Here is an 18,389-nt window from a genome sequence, read left to right as displayed (position 1 = left end):
TCAATAATTATAACTACTATCTATTACATTAAAATAAAATTTACTAAAACTATATACATTAAGTTTAAGCTTTAAATTAAATGTAGACATTGCAAACTCATCAAGTGAATAAGAAGGGTTTTTAAAGAACCAATCTTTTGGTAGACTTGAGGTGCTTGGCATTTAAAAAAAACTAAACACTACATATGAAGATTTTAGCCCTTAAACTAAACACTACATATGAAGATTTTAGCCCTTATAGTAACTATACCCTTATACGTATTTGTTTTGCAAATAAAGTTGTTAAGACCCGTCTACACGTTGTCGATGTATCAGGATCATTGTAGAATAAAAGGGTGAAGTGGATGGGGAGAGGAGAGTTAAAGTTTTAAGAGGTCTGGTTGATGCTCGGGCACGACAAGAGCCGTAACAAAGACACGTAACACCTCCGTCTAACAAAATGGCGGATAAAGTCAATTGTCTGAGGGGGGGAGGGGTGGGGGGGGGGTTAACTCGATCATCCGGCGGTTTGACGGTAAAGCGATCGCCTTTTACTTATTGTGTGAAGATCCGACTCTGAGCTTCAACTCTAGATTTGACATCACCTGAGGGAATTGAAATGTCGGATATCATCTTGAATAAGGGAGATTATACTCGTGCGTGTTTTTAAATGCACAAAGCTCTAATATAAACTTCGTGATGGGATGGATTTTGTAGCCTGTACAAAACTGATATTTTACGCAAGATAAAATACCAATATTTTTGGTTGGAAGCAAAATAAATAAATAAATAAATAAGAACGGCTGTCTTAGCAATAAATTTAATAGTAGGTATGGAAATTATAAGAAGTATGAATGCACTTTTATAGTTTTGTAAAATGTAAATTGTACAATTTGTGCAACTATTATGCCTATTTGGGGGAAAAGGCGTTAAAAATCAATGATTCTCACAAAATGGATTTGTTAGTAGCCCTTCATATTGTAGAACAAATTGATTACCGTGCGTTCAAACAGCCGTGGCACCTGACGGATTAGGAGACCCCATGGAAACCCTTGGGGTCTCCTAATCCCTCAGGTGGGATACAAATAAAATAAATGCGATGTAAATTTTGACATGGCTTGAACTGGTAGGTTTGGAGTTTGGAACGTATGTCTCCTATTGTAATTCTTTTGTGAGATAAAATCTCAATGTATACAAATCATCAGTTATTGACTGTTGTGTGACTTGTGTATAACATGGCTAGAAAACCTAACTCTATTACTCCTTTATTTTAATTTGAGAAATATTTACACACATTCGTTGGACAAAATCACATACAATGTCAATAGGCTGGCAATACTTCTACCACAGATACCTTCTAGTGTTAAACCAACAAAAAATGTGAGCAATTTCATGAAATAAACTAAATATTTCTGAAACAAAAAATAAATGGTGGATTATATTCTTCAGAATTATCCGACCTAAACATTTCAAAACCCTTACCGATTACACAAACCAGTTCAAAAGCCCCAAGTTTCTCAAGATAACCCCTTTATAACGAGGCTGTAACGTTTTAGCGCTAACACACATTATATCGATCAAACCATTATGACGAGAATTAGTTAATGACCTTGCCTGTAATTGAGCCGATACATAACGCCTAAGTAGGTAAGTGCGGGGGGGAGGGGGAGGGGTTGTCGTTACAGCGTCTTTAATCTTGGCCAGGCACGGCACAATGTCTTTAAGTAATTATCTCTGTATGAACAATTGAACAATCCTGCTGATGGAGGGGTGGTTTGTGGGGGAGGGGGGCTCCCTGATTGGTCGACGGGCCAATGGCGCGCTTCAAGACCCGGGATAAATGTCACCCCCAATTACGGCACGGACGCCGATCTGTAGCAGCCGCTCCTTACTTCGCCTTCCTTTCGGTTTTTGAATCACGACGTTAAAATATTGTTACATTGCGGTTTGCTATAGAATTATGTGATTTAGCTTACCAGTGCTTTACAACTATGCCATTGTATAAGAAATTGTGTGCGATTAACAAACATAAAGCACCCTTCTTATTAGTTTTTGAATCACAACGTTAAAATGTAACACTGTGCTTTGCTGATGGATAAAATGAGATGTGTTTTAGCTTACCAGTGCTTTACAACTATGCCACTGTATAAGAAATTGTGTGTGATTAACTATCATAAAGGACCTTTTCCTATTAGTTTGTGAATCACAACGTAAAATATTGTAACAGTACAGTTTGCTGATATTATATTATGTGATTTCCCGTGCTGAATGATACTAAACCGTACTAATGATACTACCGTGTAATGATACTACCGTGCTAGTCATTATTATGTTTCGAGTCGTTTAAATTATGTTTACAGTATGATGGTTGTCGTTGTAGATAAGGTAAAATTGTTAAGTTGTAGCGTATCCGGTACATGTATTTGAGTAAACACATATTCTTTTTGGTCTATCATTCTGTCTGTCCTAGTTTTTTCTTCAAGTTAAATATTTGTACCAATATAAACATTCAAACCACTACGCTAGATGCTCACACACACACAGAGACACTGATGCGACTCGCCCGTTTGTCGTGCATTAACGTCGCCTCGCGCGGAATGCCAAGTGTCTACTTTATTAAGCATAATTACACTAATTTTATGATGTTTTATCAGAGTGCAGAGTGGCCGAAATAAATATAGAGATAACGGCGGCTATTAATTGATACTTAGCAGTGGATGTAACATTTTAATTACGAGCGCTCCGTGTTATCAGGTGCTAATGGAAGAGACATGTTTGGTGGCGCCGCGCATAGGTAACCACTTAACCAGAACCGTTTTGTATGTACAGTCGCAGTCGGGTGTTGTGGTCCTTCGCCGGATAGTCGGGTTCGCGACCGTCCGATCAATTAACCAATTAACTGTTAGATAACGATTCGGTATCCACTTTGATTTTAAGGGTTTAGTCGTTTAAGTCTTCCGGTTATCATTGTTTATGGTAGCGGCTTCGCTCCAGGTTGGTTTGATTTCGGCTTTGTGGCGGAATTGTGGAAGTAAAGATTTCAAATTTTGGTGTCACAGTATCAGAAGCCTTTATCGCTTAGGGACACGTATGCACATGGCGAGAGCCAACTAACTAAAATAGCAAAGGAAATCAATAGCTAATGAAATAAAGAAGCAAAACACGTAATTTTATTTTTACAAATGAAGACTATAGATTAAAAGATCTGCTGTGGCAAAAAAAAATTGGTTTCAACAACGTAATGAATAAAACTTCTAAATAAATAAATTATACATACCAAGTGCTTTAAACCCTTCATCAAAACTCGTTTACAATAAAAAGGAATAGGTTTTTTTAGGAATGTGGTTATAAACTTTGAAAATCGCACGTTCGACTTGCCCTATTTTCTGAGATATTGTATATGCAGCACTAGTGTACACCTTTTCAAGAAAGACTGAGAAATATTTAAGATAATTTTATTATTCTAAGTTCAATTCCATTGTACATTATATTATTATGACCTAACCTATACATGCAATTGTGTCTACTTAGTTCAATAAACGAGTTATTGAGTTATAAGTTATGGGTGATATTAGGACTAAACACATACCCAGAAGTCTGTCTACAACCATAGACGAATTAAATTTGCATTTAGCAAAACTATATGCCTATCCTCTTCGTGCTACGCCTGAAATTGAATGGTCTCGTTTTTTCCTATAGTTTTGTTTTGTTGTGGATTTTAGCGAATTTCCCTATAGGGAAGTAGCTATTACCGTATGTCTCATGGTAAGACCTAGGCCCGAAACCGATTTACTTTTTATTTTTGATGTCCCCAGAGGCCAAAAACATCATTCGTTCAAATTTTTATATATGTTGGGTGGGATAAACTTGAATGAGTTCGCGAACCAGCATGATCGGACCATGGAAATGGGGTTTAACGGGGGGTTTTTTGAGGTAAAAATGGGGTTTTATCATTTTTTCCCTTGAAACAAAAAATTTGTCAATTTCTCTCCAGACCTTTTTAAATAGCTTAAAAAAATAATAATTTAATATATCAAAGTGTTTTTCTAAAATAATTGGTTACGGATAAAAATAAAAAATTGTTAATTTAAAATTTCTATGTTATTCTTATGGAGAATATTATAATATGTTGTAGTTGGCTTTTTTATGGATATATTTTGATCAAACTTGGCGTTTTCATACTATTTCATACTAAGATATTGATATTAATAAAAAACACACTTTATTAGTTATTAGCAGCTAACCTATGTACTCGTTAAACATAAGTGTTAATTTAATAGATTAATAGTTGAAAATCAATCCAGGCAAATGGAAATTTGCTAAGTCAGCAGGTTTACTGCAGCGGGGTATTTTATTCACCACACGGTAACACTTTTTTTCTAATTTAAAACTCTATTTTTCTATAATCGACCACGTTTAGAAGGGAATTTACTAAATTATGAACTTACATACCAGAAGTAATTATGTAACAAAGAATGATGGGCATATGGGTGATTATATCTAGCCAGATAAGGCCTACATTGTGTAACTCCCAAGGTCCGGATAGAGGGATGTAGGAAGACTATGGTCAATTACATCTGTTTAGGCCATGTTAAACACAGAGTAGACCAGAGCCAACAAAGACTCGTGGTTCGATCAATGCCGCCATTAAACACTGATTGTGAAAGTGGAAACGGGCCTTGGACAACGGGTCATTACAAGCAATTTATTTAATACCTCTATTCCAATATATACTTGGCTATCAACAGATAATTGTAGTTTCTTTGCAATCAAAGTCCTAAGTATTAAAGTTCCCGGTAACGTAAGAACGACGAAGGCGTAATTAAATAAATCCATGTAGAGGTAATACGTTGCGTCATTCTATCTGGCTACATTCGTAACCAACATGAAATATTGTTGAAATGCATACTTCAAACAATAGTGAGGTAATGTGATTTGAAGTTATCCATGGCTAACTGAAACGGTATTTTTTTATCTATTTAGCGTGTCCAGTAACTATTGTCCATTAGACCAATATCTTTGCAACGGCTAATATGGTCAAAATGTAATTATTGTAAGTGGATTATCTCATAAAACGATGGTAACGGACATGGCGAGTTTATAGGTACTTGGCTGTAAACATAGTCCTAGTATGATAATAACATTTAATATGTTCCTGGAAATTAGTACCATGTCTAAAGGCCAACTTATTAGTATATTTTATATTACATGAATATTAATTTATTTTGCATAAAGGGAAAATATTATTTCGATGTTTTTTACACTTTTTATGTTCTACCTTAAAATCCCAGCCTGGAACTGACACATTACTTTAGGCTCGTCCTGGATATACCTGAATATACAAGGTGATTGGTACTCAGTGTGACAAAAAGTTGGATTGGATTCAAAGATAAAAATCAAGGTGTTGGATAAAAATAAAAATTGGTCTATTGCATTTTTCTACACCTTGTATACAAGAAGGTGGTCAAATATGTTAAAGACTGCACCATTTTATAAGCATTCCAACCATATGTTACACTATTGAGGTTTAAATATGCTTTTGTTTGTTTTAGTGGTTTGACTACTACAAAACGGGGAACATTTTACCGTTTTTATTGTATATATGGACGGTTTACTTCATAATTTGAGTTGCAGGCTAGTTGAGAAAAAATTCCAGGATCCAAATTTTATCCCTGATTTTTTAATCTTAAGTGACAGGTGGACCAATTATTGTAAAAAATCATTAATTTTCAAATTTCATACCAAACGTTCTTTTGATAGGACTGTGGTTACTGTTGATAGGACCACCGTTGTATGTAGACATCTCTATATACAATTTGTCGCAGATTCTTGAATCCTAATAAACGTCGTACCCTCTATATAGAGTGCAGTGATGTAAATTACAAAATTCTGTCAAATACGCCAACATTTAACCAAGTCAAACTAGTAGTTAGACTCATTGATTTGTACGCCTTTGAATCGCTGCATCCTAAACTTGCTGTAACATTTCAAAATTCCGTTTGATAGCAGAAACGTTTAACCCATAATTGAATAAGCTCGTCATTTTCTTTTTTTTGAAATTAATACTCTTAAAGCTTCAAAATCGCAAAATTTAAGGAACCTCCAACCGAAATTAAATGTGAGTAATTAATTCAAACAAAATTGCTTCCAGCAGTAACTGTTCCCTTATCGGAGCTGAAACGGGAACGGGTTGAGGTAAACTTCAACAGACAACAACAAGAGTGAAGTCGACAGAAAAATAGTATGCATTCATTTCGTCGTATTGAAAAATTGGTTCTGAAATATAAATTATATATATCCTCATGTACAAAAAACAAGGCTCGGCTGATCCCTCATACATAAAGACGGGCTATCTACTTCAGTATGCAAAAATCAATAACACTACGCGTATAGGTAAGCCTAAACTAAACCTAATTCACCCTACATACGAACCTCCACTTCGTCCTTCTGTTCTGGAACCACGTCTTGACCTGGGCGTCCGTCATCTTGAGGGTCTTGGCGAGTGCGGCTCTCTCCGCGCTGGCGAGGTACTTCTGTTTGTGGAACCTCTTCTCCAGCTCGGCTATCTGCAGTCTGGTGAACGACGTCCTCGGCTTCTTGCGTTTCGGCGGAGTTCTGTTCTGGTACGGGTGTCCGATCCGCCGCGTCATGGGGAACGTCGCTGAAACACCATACACACTCTATTTATTTCAACGGAAATCACCATTTAAAAAATATATACATGAGAAATTACATACATGCAACAAGATGCAGAAGACAACATAATGAGGATGCGTAAGAACTGACATGATGATGAGATTACAATGATAGTGTGTGTGTGTGAGAGAGAGAGAGAGAGAGAGATTTGCATATGATGTGAAGTGACATTAATTAGACCAGTGTGAATTGATAACATTTCAAATGACGACAGTAACAGTGTGAAAAACAACAATACAAATTGACAACAGATATAAACTAGAACAGCAGTGTAGACGAATAACAATAAGTGGCTCTTTATCATTATGTATTATCACCTGCGTATGTTAAACCAAATATGAGTTAAGGATGAGTGTAGAATGGAGTGAGGTACCTTGAGTTGCTGTGTTACTCAGTAACACATGTATGTTGTTAATAACAATATTTACATGACGTTCTCTTTGATACTCAATTCCCCCTCTTTATTTAAAGGAATCTGCGATTTTTACCAGAATGTGCTAAAAGTATTATTTGTATTAATCAAAAATTTAACGGGTTTATACTAAGGTTATATGTTTCTAAAATATATTGAGAGAAAAATTATCTTTATCTATCATTATACAACATAAAGTTTCAAAGATACTAAATAATCTGCGAACAATAATCGACGGTAAGTTCTAAATAATGTTATTATTAATTTCAAGTTTAGGTACACCCCTTGGCATCAATTAAAACAATATTTCTACAGTTTCTGTAGTTTCCTACAACTTGTATCTAGTCGAAGTGATGAATAAAATCAGTGTGATATACACATCCTACATCAATTGATGTAGATATCAATTGTATGTCTGCAGTGTACACATAGATGAAGTAATACTACTTATGAAATGTAATAACGGAAAATTAAATATTATATTACTTCATGTATGTAATGTCCTCATCTGCATGCATTTTATATTATCTTTGTATCTTTTGATTTGACCTTGTACTCTACATCCATTGTACTCTTCCTTGACAAATGTTTACCAACATAATACCTTTCATTGACCATTCCACATGCAATTGTATTGTCTATTGGGAAATTAAGCTTTGATTTGATTTGATTTGCTGTGGTGTACAGGACAATCAGTCAAACTGAAGCCGCATCCTTTACCTTTACCTTTACCTTCGATGTCTTCTCCACAATCTGGTGATTGGGGAATCGTCAATGTTTTATTGAAGTAGCTTTGATAGGCCCTATTTGAGGTGTTGGTATGTATGTTCTTCAGTGTATTCTGATAGTGAGTAGTAGGGTCTTTCTGTTAAGTACTCTTTTAGTGACTTAATGAAGATGTTTGGCTTGTTAATCTTTTTTATGTGTTGTGGCAGGAGATTGCAGAGGGATGATCCTGAGTGAGATGGTGATTTACAGGTTTTGTTTAGTCTGTGGCGTGGAAGGTGAATGTTGTTTTTGTTGCAGGTGTTGTGGTTGTGTTGACTGGATCGAAGGATTGGATTTGAATTTACTATGAGGATTATGGTCTCCAGGATGCATCATTGGGGTCGCGAATGATGACGTCACTTCACTTATATCCCCTGTCGAGAAACACGTTCAACTAATAGAAAATAAAGCTGAGCGTTTGAGGCTTGGTGTTTGGCTCGGTTTAACGTCTGTAATAGGTTCCACCAATCCAGCGGTCCACTAAAACCTGTTATTACTTTAATTATTCTCTGGATGGAAATTCCAGGAGAGCGATCCAGGATCCAGGACTCGCACGACACCCAGCACACGTCCTGTAGTCCCGCGGCACAAACACCAATCAGCAGTCAGCTATTAGCGCTCATTACACGTGTTACCAAGAAACATCGCCATGAAAAAGATAAATTGTCGAGATATGTAATGTATTATAATGGCCGACGATTACAGGAATGAGTCTAATTCGGAGCGATGGCGGCAGTAATATCGGACCTCGAGTCGTCCATCTATTCATTCCATCATAATTACGGATTATAATGGCCGACCAATGGGAAGGCCAGAATTAATGGCTTTCGACCCATTGGTCCTTCGCGGCACTATATCATTAACCTGTGATGGAGCCATTGTTATTTTTCGTCCACGGTTTCATTGCCTCTTCGTCCTTCCCGAGATTGTCGATTCGATCTGTTGAATCGAGCGATTCGGCTCATTATTGCACATGTAGGAATGTAGTTTAGGTTTAGTTTAAGGGATTTAGAAGTAGAGCTCTTAATAGCGAACGTGATTGCTTCTGAAATTGAGTTTTAAATTATATTGCTTGAGATTGTATCCCACGGCCTCCTTTGATTGCAGGATATAAGGAAAATGATGAATGACATGCATGTTAAACTTAATAATGATCTACGAGTAGATCTACTGTAATAAGATATGTTGTAATGAGTACCTATACAATGTTGTGTGCAAGATACAGCAACCACTAGATACGAGAATTTATATTGACTGTCTGTTGAAATTGTTTCTACACTAAGAAAACTATTTCGTAAGAGTTAAAACTGTTAAGGAAGTCATAGCTATTTGTCAAATTTTACAACTATTGTAGGATATAAGAACGCATTAATGAGGAAAATAACAGAACTATTATCTAGAAATGGAAAATAAAATAATAAGCTTTGAATTCTTTAAGGTCCATTGATACCATAAGTATAATAACTTTTATGAATATTTAAAAACATACCATTGAAAATACGATTGGTAATTTATTATAAATATAAAAATATGGTAGCATAAAATTACGGATTTCAAATAGAAATTATACCATCAACTTACGTTTCCAAGTTATTTATTTTCAATTATCAAATTATCAAAAAAATAATACTGTCTCGCAACAAAACTTATCCTCAATAATAACTTTGGAAATGAGGCAAAGAAATTCATCTGGAAATAAGAAAACTCACCGGAAATGAGAAGAATCAGGGAAAGCGATGGATCGTGGCAAGTTGTGGTTACCAGATGAACGTTACAGAGAGCACGGACGGCAATCAGTGTTATCGTGGTGTTATCAGGCAATAGCAGCAAGGGTGGAGGGCGGAGGGTTGTAATAGCAGTGGAAACAAGATGGCGGCCTGGGGTGTGCTGCACTGCACGTCACGAACATGTGTGAATATAGGCCTACTACTCGAGATGCAGTTGTGCAGTCATAGACAACATTCTTGCCATGTTGTAAATGGCAAGATAAAATGCTACGTTAGAATTGTGAGGATTGAGGTAGAAATTTTTAGTTTCCAGATTACACGTTTATAAGTCTACTGATAAAAATGTGCAGATTTTGTAATATATATTATATTATTTTATATGCACATTCGCCGGTTATATTTTAGGTTTTTTTTTTGTAAAACAACGATTAAAATCAGGGCACACTTCTACACCGACACAATTATTACTATTTAAATTAAATGTATTTTTTGTGTTAATTACTTAGCAGATATGAACCCTAATATTACCTACGTGGTATTTTTGTAACCCAAAGAAAAATTATAAATAAAAAGTTCTTTATTGAGTAAGCGATTTTGGAAACAATTGTGTCATTACGAACGTGCAAATACTGGGTTTTAATACAACAGTTCCCCACCACACTTCAGATTTAAAGATGTATGTTAGTTTTCTGTTGTCTGTATTATTGTAGTTTTAGTCAGCTTTTTTTAATGGAGGCTTTTAAAAACATTGTTAGTAACCGAATATTAATTTAGTACAGTAATATACTGTACTTTTTGAGAGTTATTCAGGTATATTACATTATAAAGCCTTGCTCGAACAATTTAAACAAAATTCCACTGTTTTATTGTTGTTTATTATAAATAAATGATAAGGATAAATCCGCAGTTATATAAAAGTTATATTATGGTAACGTTGCTAATAAATACATATTAAATACGTAGTTGTTTGTGTATTTTATCAAAACAATTCAACTGAATACACAACAAGCACTAACAACGCAGGGTTGTAGACCGGGCCTAACTATTGAAGCGATTGGCGACGTTAACAACAGTAATCAGCCGATGGGATTGAATTGAGACGAGATAACCATCAAATACAACACGACAATAGGATGGCTACAACTACAGCTATAGTGTCTTGTCATGACATGGTAATGGCCGACTGATGGATTCTGATGGCTCGGGACACGCCATCATACAACAAACATGTGTATAGTCATCACGGAACATATGTACGAGTGTTTATGTGGGTAGTGGATTGTGGGTTATATTGTCTTTACAATCAATAGCTGTCCGCCAAACTGTCTTATAGCACAGATAAGGCTTTTTGCAGTCTTCGCTGTGAAATATAATTTAAAAGATTTACTTTCGTAAAAACTAATATTTCATGGCAATGGTCAAAATAAAATAAAACTATCTATATGGCTTAGTATTACAATAAAAAATTAAACTGAAATATTCCTCTTGTTTTTAAAAGCAGGCCGATAAGTTGCACCCTCTAGATGAATGAACTAATTGAATGTTTGATGGTCAGAGGCAATTCACAAAGATAGAAAACATTCATATTCTCCGTTACAGCTATATCACGGATAAAAATTCTTTCTGTTTACCTTTGTCAAGTTCCTTTTTCATCTTCCTATTTAATTGCTGGTACTAGCCTTAAGGCCAAGTCACACCGAGCTCGCTCCCGCGGCGGGAGCGAATTTTGAAAAATCGCTCACCATATTATCAAATGTGCCAAGTCACACAGCACTACCGCGCGCCCGCGGGCGTGCGGTAGTGTCCGCCACGTCCGCCTGCTGAGCGATTTTTTGAGACTACCGCGGCGGGAGTTTTGTCTAGCGCATGCGCAAATGGGCATTTCGAATGCCCAAGCTATTTAAAGTTTAAAAGTAATACAGTTTTAAATTAAATTAAACATGTTTCTTTTGTTTGATGATGTAGTCTATGTTGTTTTGTGTACCGGTAGTATCTTCGTAATTATGTTTATCACCAGAAAAAAATCATTTTTGTTTACCATGCAAAATTAACGTTAATGTTTCCCATAAACATTTTTATATTGCTGACATAAACAATTTTTTTTATTGGTTCATCAACTTTTTTGATTTGCAACAACCAAAACTTTACAATCAATGTAAACTTGAACTTCCAATAGAAGCAAAAAATTACATTAGTTTTAAAATGTTCATATGTTTTTATTTAAAAAGTAAATAGTCTTTGTAGTGTAGCGAAAAATAAAGTTCAAAAGCTGAAAGTTGATAATTTATCCACAACCATATTTAAAACGCTTCGAACACAAGGTCTAAATTAAATTAAAAAAAATATATTCACTTTTTAAAGTAGCCCTACACTAACACATTAATAAACATTTAATTGCTTCTTAAACACTTTACTTAAAACCTGAAAATTTACATGGCATACTAAACAGGTAAGATGAGTTTCTTATGTAAAACGAATTGTAATGAACTCATCTCAAAACTCCCGCCGCGGACGCGAACTTTTGGTGTGACATGGCTCGAGGAAAAACATCCGCGCGCGGTACTCCCGCGGCGGGAGCGGCGGATGTCGGTGTGACATGGCCTTTATTGTTCTGGCACAACATTAGGATCGATAACGCGACTACCAAATAAAAAAGTATGTAAATTTATTTCTGAGTCTCTAAAAATTATTGTAAATTATTCGAAATAGGATAACGTAAATTCTTCAAAGAAATCATATTTTCGGTTTGAGAGTTTATGAAATATCACGTAGGCCATCTTAAACCTGGCAGAAGCTATACATGTTTGGTACACAAATAATTATATGGATTTTGTTTGAGAAATGATTAGTTTAATTAATTATTGGCAGATAATTTGTTATGAAAAATAACTGCAGTAAGCAATTGAATATTGAATATAACCTCAGCCACAATTTTCTTGTTAATTTTTAATAAACAAACATCTTGATTTCTGGATTAATTGATGTTAGCATTTAATAAATAAATAAATATCCACTTCGATGATTTTAATTAATAATTTAAAAAAATAATGCAAACCTAATTATTGTTGTCATTTATACAATAAAATTACTAATAACAGGCTGTTGATTTGTCCAATCTGAAAATGAACAATTATAAAATCCGACGAAGCTCAGGCCGTCCATCTTCCATCCCGCTTGATTAAAAACGAGCGACTCACTGATTGGGAGTGACTCGAAGAAAAATTGAAAACTCGCTTGATCCAGTTTTTAATTTCGACGCCGTCTCCTGACGGGGGAGAGTAACTTTTAATATTTTTAAAACGCGCGAAACTTACGTAAAGAAGGGGCTTGACACAGTGCGGGGTGTGGGGAGAGGGGTACATACAGTATGCATGAGGTCGGGTCGCACAGTCGACTCTAGTTATTAATTTGCCAACTAGAGCGCTCTGTAGTTAAATTAGTTTTCGGCGTTGCGTGTGGTGCGACTAATGTTGATGATATTGATTTAACAATTAACACCGACATTGGTCCAATTTTGTTCGCGAGTTATCACACGGTAGTTTTGTATTTTGTCGCATTCGTGTTTGTATGAACTTGATATCATAGTGATTTGTTTGGTAGTATTATACTTTTGTTCACGAAATAAGGTATATTATTTCTGTATGTGATAAATCTTATCTATATAGGCCTACTTAATACAATAAGGGGTTTCCCTGTAACATCCCCTTCCAGTCATCCTACTTTTTATTTTGCGATTGAGGTGTCATTTTAAAGCTTATGATTGCCCTGGATTCATTTTGCCTCTGAAACCTATTAAATTGAGCAATTTGCCCACGCGCTCCCTCTTTTCTTATGTTCGGCGAAGAGTCAATTTATAAAGTTGGAAAAAGAGAAACGAGCGGCGATCGGGAAAAAGAGAAATCGTATCGTGTTATGTTAACGCTCTTAAAAATTTCGTACACAATCCAGATTTACTGTAGCTCAATTAGCTTGAGTCAATATATTTTGCAACAAATTGATAGAGAGAAATACAAAATATCGTAGTGATTAAGATTTAAAGCAGAAGATTTGGACATTTAAATTTAAACTACGTTTATTGTGGAGACCGTTCTCCATGTATCATGTACACTGTACTTTATGTTGGTGTTGGTAGAAGGGGAAACTTCAGAGGGGGCTGGGGGAGAAGAGCAACACATTACGACGTGGATATGATGAGTTACAGCTCCCAATATACTGAAAGCTTCTTTACATACTTCCCCGAGACTCCGGGATTAATCCCCAATATTGGCAGAAAACTTTTGCCCCTCTACTCCGCCGCGCGTGTTTTAATTTTCGAGATTGGCTCGGTATATTTACCGCCTTGTCTGGAAGCGTTTTAAAGGTTTTATAAAGACAATGGCGGTAAGTGAGTTACGGGAACGCCCGGCTCGGGCGGTTACCGTAAAAGCTAAAAGGAAGGTTGTGCTTTTACTTTGCCGACATTTCTTTTACGCCAACATAGCGATAAAGTAGGAGTCATGATGTATGTTTCTCAAAGAGGCTTTAGCTGTTTGAAATACATTGGAAGGATGTTTACATTTTTAAAGGGGAATTTTATGAAAATATAGCAAAAGGTTCAGGGTATTAAACGCTATAAATAAATTTGTAACTGACTTCATGTTTTTTTATATATATATTTTAAACTTCCTCCCATTTAATGTACTAAAAGTTAAACATTTTTGTAAGAAAACAGGTTTAATTTTGTATACGAGGATTAAAGTCAATAGAAATTCTGATAAGTCGTATATTTTATTTACAAGTACAGTATGAACAAAATGTTTTTCATTTTGTTTAGTCGATCTACATTATTTTATGAAAACAGTAACAAAGCTAACACTTTTTTTAACAAAAAACCGTTCAATATAAATGCTGCCTTGTAAATCGATTACAGCATTACAGCATTAATCATAGCAAACATGAGCTCATGATTTGAATTTATCTTCACAATATGTGAATGCACAACATGCATAAAGAACTTTAAAGATAAATTTGTTAATTATTAAAGCAGAACAAGTATTTTGATCTACAAATAGGAACTGATTACGTATGCTTCCATTGTAATACTAATTTGTATAGGTTTAAAAGTTATTACATCGATAGAATGTTACGATACTAGATTCAATATTTCCTAGGAGACACACACACATACAAATAACTACTTGCAACATTTTTTGTCTTATTTTCATATCAGACTAACACTATTCACAAAAATCACCGGAATCGTAATTGTAAATCGGTTTGTTTACTTACAATATCACGTAGGCCTAATATTAACTACAGGATAGTTGGTAGTTATAAAATATAAAGATTGCCGGTTGAATCGATTGCTATTACAGTTTTGGCGGTTAAGTACAGAACTGCATTATCCCCTCGGTACATACATGTGTGCGTGCGTGCGTGTGTGTGTGTGCGTGTGTGCGTGTGCGGGTAGAGCCATGCGGGCTCAGATAGGTGTAATGGCTGATACGTGTTCCCAGCACTGCCTGATTAATTGTTCTTTAGTACTCAATAATAAGATGCTCCCACACACAGTTCCATTATCGACCAATTCCATTATTTTTGTCCTTGGAATAATCGCCGGAGAATCAATATTACTTTTGCATTGCGAATAACGTTAATTAAGCATGATTGCTGTTACCGTTTCATATGACCAGGATTTAACATGTTTATTATATTTATTATCATATAATATTTATTATTTAACAATTTCAGGATACCAGTTGATGTGAAGAGTAGATTGTCATCCATTCTCTGAATAGTTTTTGGCATGCTATACTAGTTAGGTATCAAATCAAATCAAATCCAAATATACTTTATTCATATCAGTACAATTGTACAGGAATAGAGTCAAATACAGTATTACAAAATAAAATGTTTCACATCAGTCGAAAAATAAATGGAATATTTATTTGTTCTCCCAAAACTCCTCCTTTAGAGAATAAGGGGCAAGTTTAACTAAATACTGTTTCAGACATATTGTAAACTTTTTTGTATCATTTTCAGTTAGAAGTGTTTTTGTTAGATGGGAAATAAATTTATTTCCTGTTTATTTTGTTTTCTTTGAATAAAATTCCAGATTGTGTCAATCAATTTGAGTTTGAAAACGAGTGTCATAATTATGACAATTATGTTAGATTTTTGTAATATTTTTGGCATGAATAATAGTTTCCAAAATATACTATAGTCCATGGACAATCAATATTCCAAGATTAGTAAAAAGATTTTTTACCAAATCTTTTCCTTTCAAATTAAACATTGTCCTAATTGCCCTTTTCTGTTGCGATAAAATCCTTTTTAAGTTTTTTTATGTAGTTGCTCCATATATACTGATGCTATAAGCTAAATGGGAATGAACTAAGGCATATTGATATTAATGTTGTTAAGCTGCAAATTTATACATTTGTCTTCAATCAGATGCTCCAGAAGACATTTTTTGATAACATGATCAACATGTTTTTCCCAGCTTAGATTTTATCAATAGTATAGTCTAGAGAAAAATATTGCAATTTTGAATCATCAGCATACTCCAAGTATTCACGTTTGTCTGTTAAATCCAGCATCAAAGATGTACATGAATAATATGAATTTTTTATCGTCACATTTAACAAAATCCAACCTACACGAATAATATTTCATTGCATGAACTGCGATTCACCCCTTAAACGAATAAAGCTGCAGAATGGAGAGAAAGAGGGTGAAGTAGCGGAGGCAAACAAAACAGTAGAATGAGTTCTGGCAAACCTGATTAGGAATGATAAATGCAATGACCGCTAAGGGACAGCTTCTGCTGTAGTCTTAATCAAATGCACGTCCAGCCAACAGCCAGCAAACAGCAAACAGCAAACAGCGAGTGGAGCGGCGTTTGTTGAAATATTGCTGCCACTCAACCTTGCCACCAGCCGTGGCTTTAATAACATTTGCAGACAAATTTTCTTCCAGTTCGATACCGTTCAGGTATTTTAATTACGTTAACTCGTAACTTGTTTAATTGTACGATTTCCGTACAATATCTAAATGTAAAACGATATATCTGATAGGTAGGTGAAATCTACTCGCAATATGTGACAAAGTTGAATTGATTGCTTAGTTTGAACGTATACTTTTGTGATTTAAGGTCATATACTACCAATTAAATACAAAATTTTGACGGTTAGAAGAGTCGTGTGTCCTATTTATAACATTTTAATTTAATTTATTAATAATTTTAATTTAGTTATATATCTCTATAACTTGAAATATTTGGCGCAGTTTACATAGGAGGCAAATAGAAATTTGGTAGTCAAAAAACTAATTATTTTACAACAATTTGTCATTGATATACTGTATATTGTATAATAGTCCTATGTTAATCCAAAATGAATTAATAGACTCTAATCCTATTATTCATCGTTCAGGAGAGTCAATATGTAAGTGAGTCGGCGACTCAATATTGTGTTGGTCAACGAATCGATGGTGTTGGTCATTTAATGTTGCGGGTTCGTATCCTGGTGCCCGTCACCAAATTCTATTGGTCCAATACAGTACTGTACCAGCTCAACTTTTGCTTCACTGGATTCTTTCCACTCGCGGGCCTGAGCCTATGTGGACAGACAAATAGACAAATGCAGGTTTTTAATAGTTATACTACCTATATTCTTTCTATAACTATACTCTGTTTCAAAGGTTTTACCTAATTTACAAAAGGGCTGAATGTACTGTATTTCACATTGTTGTATTGTTGGGTTTCCTGTATTCTCCCTGGCTTAGCACATATCGGTGCCACAGACAGTTAATTATTGAATAGGTGACAATGTCATGTTTCGCCTACAGTACACACAACTGATAACTTTGGCAACGAGAATCCAATGTCAAATAGCGGTAACTCATTGTAGAACAGAACAAATAAAGACATGTATGTCCAGGTTAACACGTTCAACACATTATTTATTAACATTATTTAAACATACTGTGGTGAATACATTAGGAATAATGTCGAATCTTATAACATTACAATTTTATTGTATTTGTTATTCATGAGGTATTTCCATAATATATGCAGTAGAAATGTTATGTTTGGACTTAATGTAAACGGTAATATATTATGCTTATATTCCTTATCAAGCTCTTTTTAAAACAGTTTTTAACAGGCCCTGGAAGAATACTGCAAGAAATTTGTAAAGTCCATTTGTACTTTTACCTTGATAAGGTGTGCTGTCAAAATGTTCGACTTAAAATTTTGGGTAGAAACATCCATTTTAGATAGCCCTGAAAAAAAAAATGGTTTTTGAAGTGATTTTTGTATATGTGTGTGTAAGTGTAGTGTGGTCCAATTTTAATGAAATTAACTTGTGGGTACTAATTTATGGTATCTCTGGGTGTATTTTTCATTTTGTTTAAATTCTAATTTTTAATGGCAATTTTTTACGCGACCCCATACAATAATGTAAAAATCAAATTTTAACAAAAAAGTCTCTAAAGATTTTGATTACCAAGTAGTGTGTTATGGTGGTTTTTCACGTGACCCCATAAAATGATGTAAAAATGTGATTTTAACAACAATGGCTCTAAAGATTTTGATTACCATTTTGTATGTTATGGTCTTTTCAACTCTACACAAAATGGTGCAATCCTCAATTTTGTAAATATTACGGTATTACGGTAAAAGTTATTGCAATTTTGTTTTTATTTACCCCATAAATGTCATAGTTCCTTCACACCGCTTACCCATTATAATTATTGTTGATAATCTAATAATAATGGGAGAAAGTAGGTGCCAATTTGCTGATACGTTTTTTTGGAATTTTAGTACA

The 18,389-nt window shown here is 34.8% G+C and overlaps 1 protein-coding gene across 1 annotated transcript in view; it reads right to left on the bottom strand.

Moving 5' to 3' along the window:
• LOC128983084 (T-cell leukemia homeobox protein 3-like) overlaps positions 1 to 18,389 on the bottom strand; it is a 52,941-nt gene that overhangs the window by 10,367 nt on the left and 24,185 nt on the right. The window contains exon 2 of the mRNA XM_054402240.1: positions 6,412 to 6,640. Coding sequence (XP_054258215.1) covers positions 6,412 to 6,640 — 229 coding nt within the window. The remainder of the gene's footprint in view (positions 1 to 6,411; positions 6,641 to 18,389) is intronic.

The sequence above is a fragment of the Macrosteles quadrilineatus genome, unplaced genomic scaffold (assembly GCF_028750875.1).
Source record: "Macrosteles quadrilineatus isolate MER2022 unplaced genomic scaffold, UCM_ALF_1.0 Scaffold_1__1_contigs__length_201487025, whole genome shotgun sequence".
NCBI lineage: Eukaryota > Metazoa > Arthropoda > Insecta > Hemiptera > Cicadellidae > Macrosteles > Macrosteles quadrilineatus.
Note: the sequence above shows the minus strand (reverse complement) of the source record. Positions and strands in the feature narration are given on the sequence as shown.